Source organism: Vollenhovia emeryi, unplaced genomic scaffold, assembly GCF_000949405.1.
Source record: "Vollenhovia emeryi isolate VEMERY1.0 unplaced genomic scaffold, V.emery_V1.0 DF948517.1, whole genome shotgun sequence".
In the NCBI taxonomy this organism is placed as follows: Eukaryota; Metazoa; Arthropoda; class Insecta; order Hymenoptera; family Formicidae; genus Vollenhovia; species Vollenhovia emeryi.
Genome location: NW_011957849.1, coordinates 1 through 1,481, shown reverse-complemented (window position 1 = coordinate 1,481; position 1,481 = coordinate 1). Strand labels below are relative to the sequence as shown.

General features: G+C 45.9%; 1 protein-coding gene across 1 annotated transcript; it reads left to right on the top strand.

Moving 5' to 3' along the window:
* Nucleotides 1–799: 799 nt before the first annotated feature.
* On the top strand, nt 800–1,475 carry LOC105556680 (the record flags this gene model as incomplete). Its single annotated transcript, XM_012003773.1, has 3 exons — nt 800–1,033; nt 1,108–1,224; nt 1,308–1,475. Coding segments are annotated over exons 1-3 (335 nt in total), but the record flags the coding sequence as incomplete, so codon positions are not given.
* Nucleotides 1,476–1,481: the final 6 nt, after the last annotated feature.

Genomic DNA, 1,481 nt, shown 5'->3' with positions numbered 1-1,481 from the left:
AAAATATATATACTTCAAGAATCATTTATTGATTTATTTATTTTAATCATTTATATCTTAATTTATTATATTTTAATCTATTTAAGTAGGATATATAGGGGGATTCTACCCCGGGAGCTCCGAGGGGGGAGCGGGGCGGGGGGGTACCCCGCGGCGAGGGGACCGCGGGGAGGAGGGGGAGTACGCGACCTTGACGTCACGCAAGGTGCTGACCTGTCACTACGTGACATGTAACAGATATCTAGGTGCTGACCTGTCATTTTTAGCGCGAACACCTGGACGCGTATGAGTCACGGGGTCAAGCGCCGAAACCTGGCTGATGACTTTCTTATCAAGGTGAACGATGTCGAGGAGTTCCACGTTTATTATTCTACGACGCTTGGCGATCCGCGGGGCGCGGGGAAGGAGATATTCTGCGGCGATCCGCGGGGGCACGGGGAGGGGGAGGACCGCGACGCTACGCGATCCGCGGTGGCGCGGGGAGGTCCGCGGCGCGAGGCACTCCGCGACACATGCATGTAATAGATATCATCGGAAGATGACGATATACAAATGATTAGCGCAGACACAGCTGCGCGCATCCATGGCATGAGTCATGAGGTCAAGCGCCTAAACCTGGCTGCTGACAGCGACTTTCTTGTCTAGATGCATGATGTCAGAGAGTTCCACGTTTAAACTCGCACCTACTGCGTCAGCATGTAATAGATATCACTGAGGATGCCTTTGATTAGCACCGATACCACAGCTACATATTAATATTATTTTTCATGGTATGAGATCAAACGCCGAAACCTGGCTGCTGACAGCGACTTTTTATGGTATATAAACGGTCCGGAAGCCCGCTGTACCACAGTAGGAGATTTTAGACGAGATCGAGAACTAAGAATACGTTGGGACCCACGAACGCATCGTTAGACAAGAAGTTCGTATTTATCATCCAGTTTCTTCGTGTCCTGATAGGCCTTAAGATTTCCTTAGCAAGAATGAATCAGTACGTTCCTCTGAGTATATCGTGCAAGAAACAGTGTAACGTGTAAGTACCATAGAGCTATCATATATTGCATCCATTTTTCCACATTTAATTGTATTTTTTTCAAACTGTTTTAGCAATCGTCGTTACACGCCGTATGTTCCTCAAAGTAGTTATACGCCATCCATTCCTCAAAGTTATACACCATCCGTTTCTCGAGATAAAACTGTTTCGTGCAAGAAACAACATGATGCGTAAGTACCGTGAAATTATCGTATATTCGTTCATACTTTTCATCATTTGATTGTAATTATTTTTACTTTATGTATTCTTTCAGTTCCGATAAACCTTGCTACACGCCTCGTATCATGAGCAGGAGATTCGCCCTGACATCCACTGCATACAAATACTTGGATGTTGGAATCTGCGTGGTATCTGGTGCATCCTATGTGGAAATCATTCTCGGCGACAATCGCGGAAATCGGATGGCGTTAGATTATTCAATGTGGAC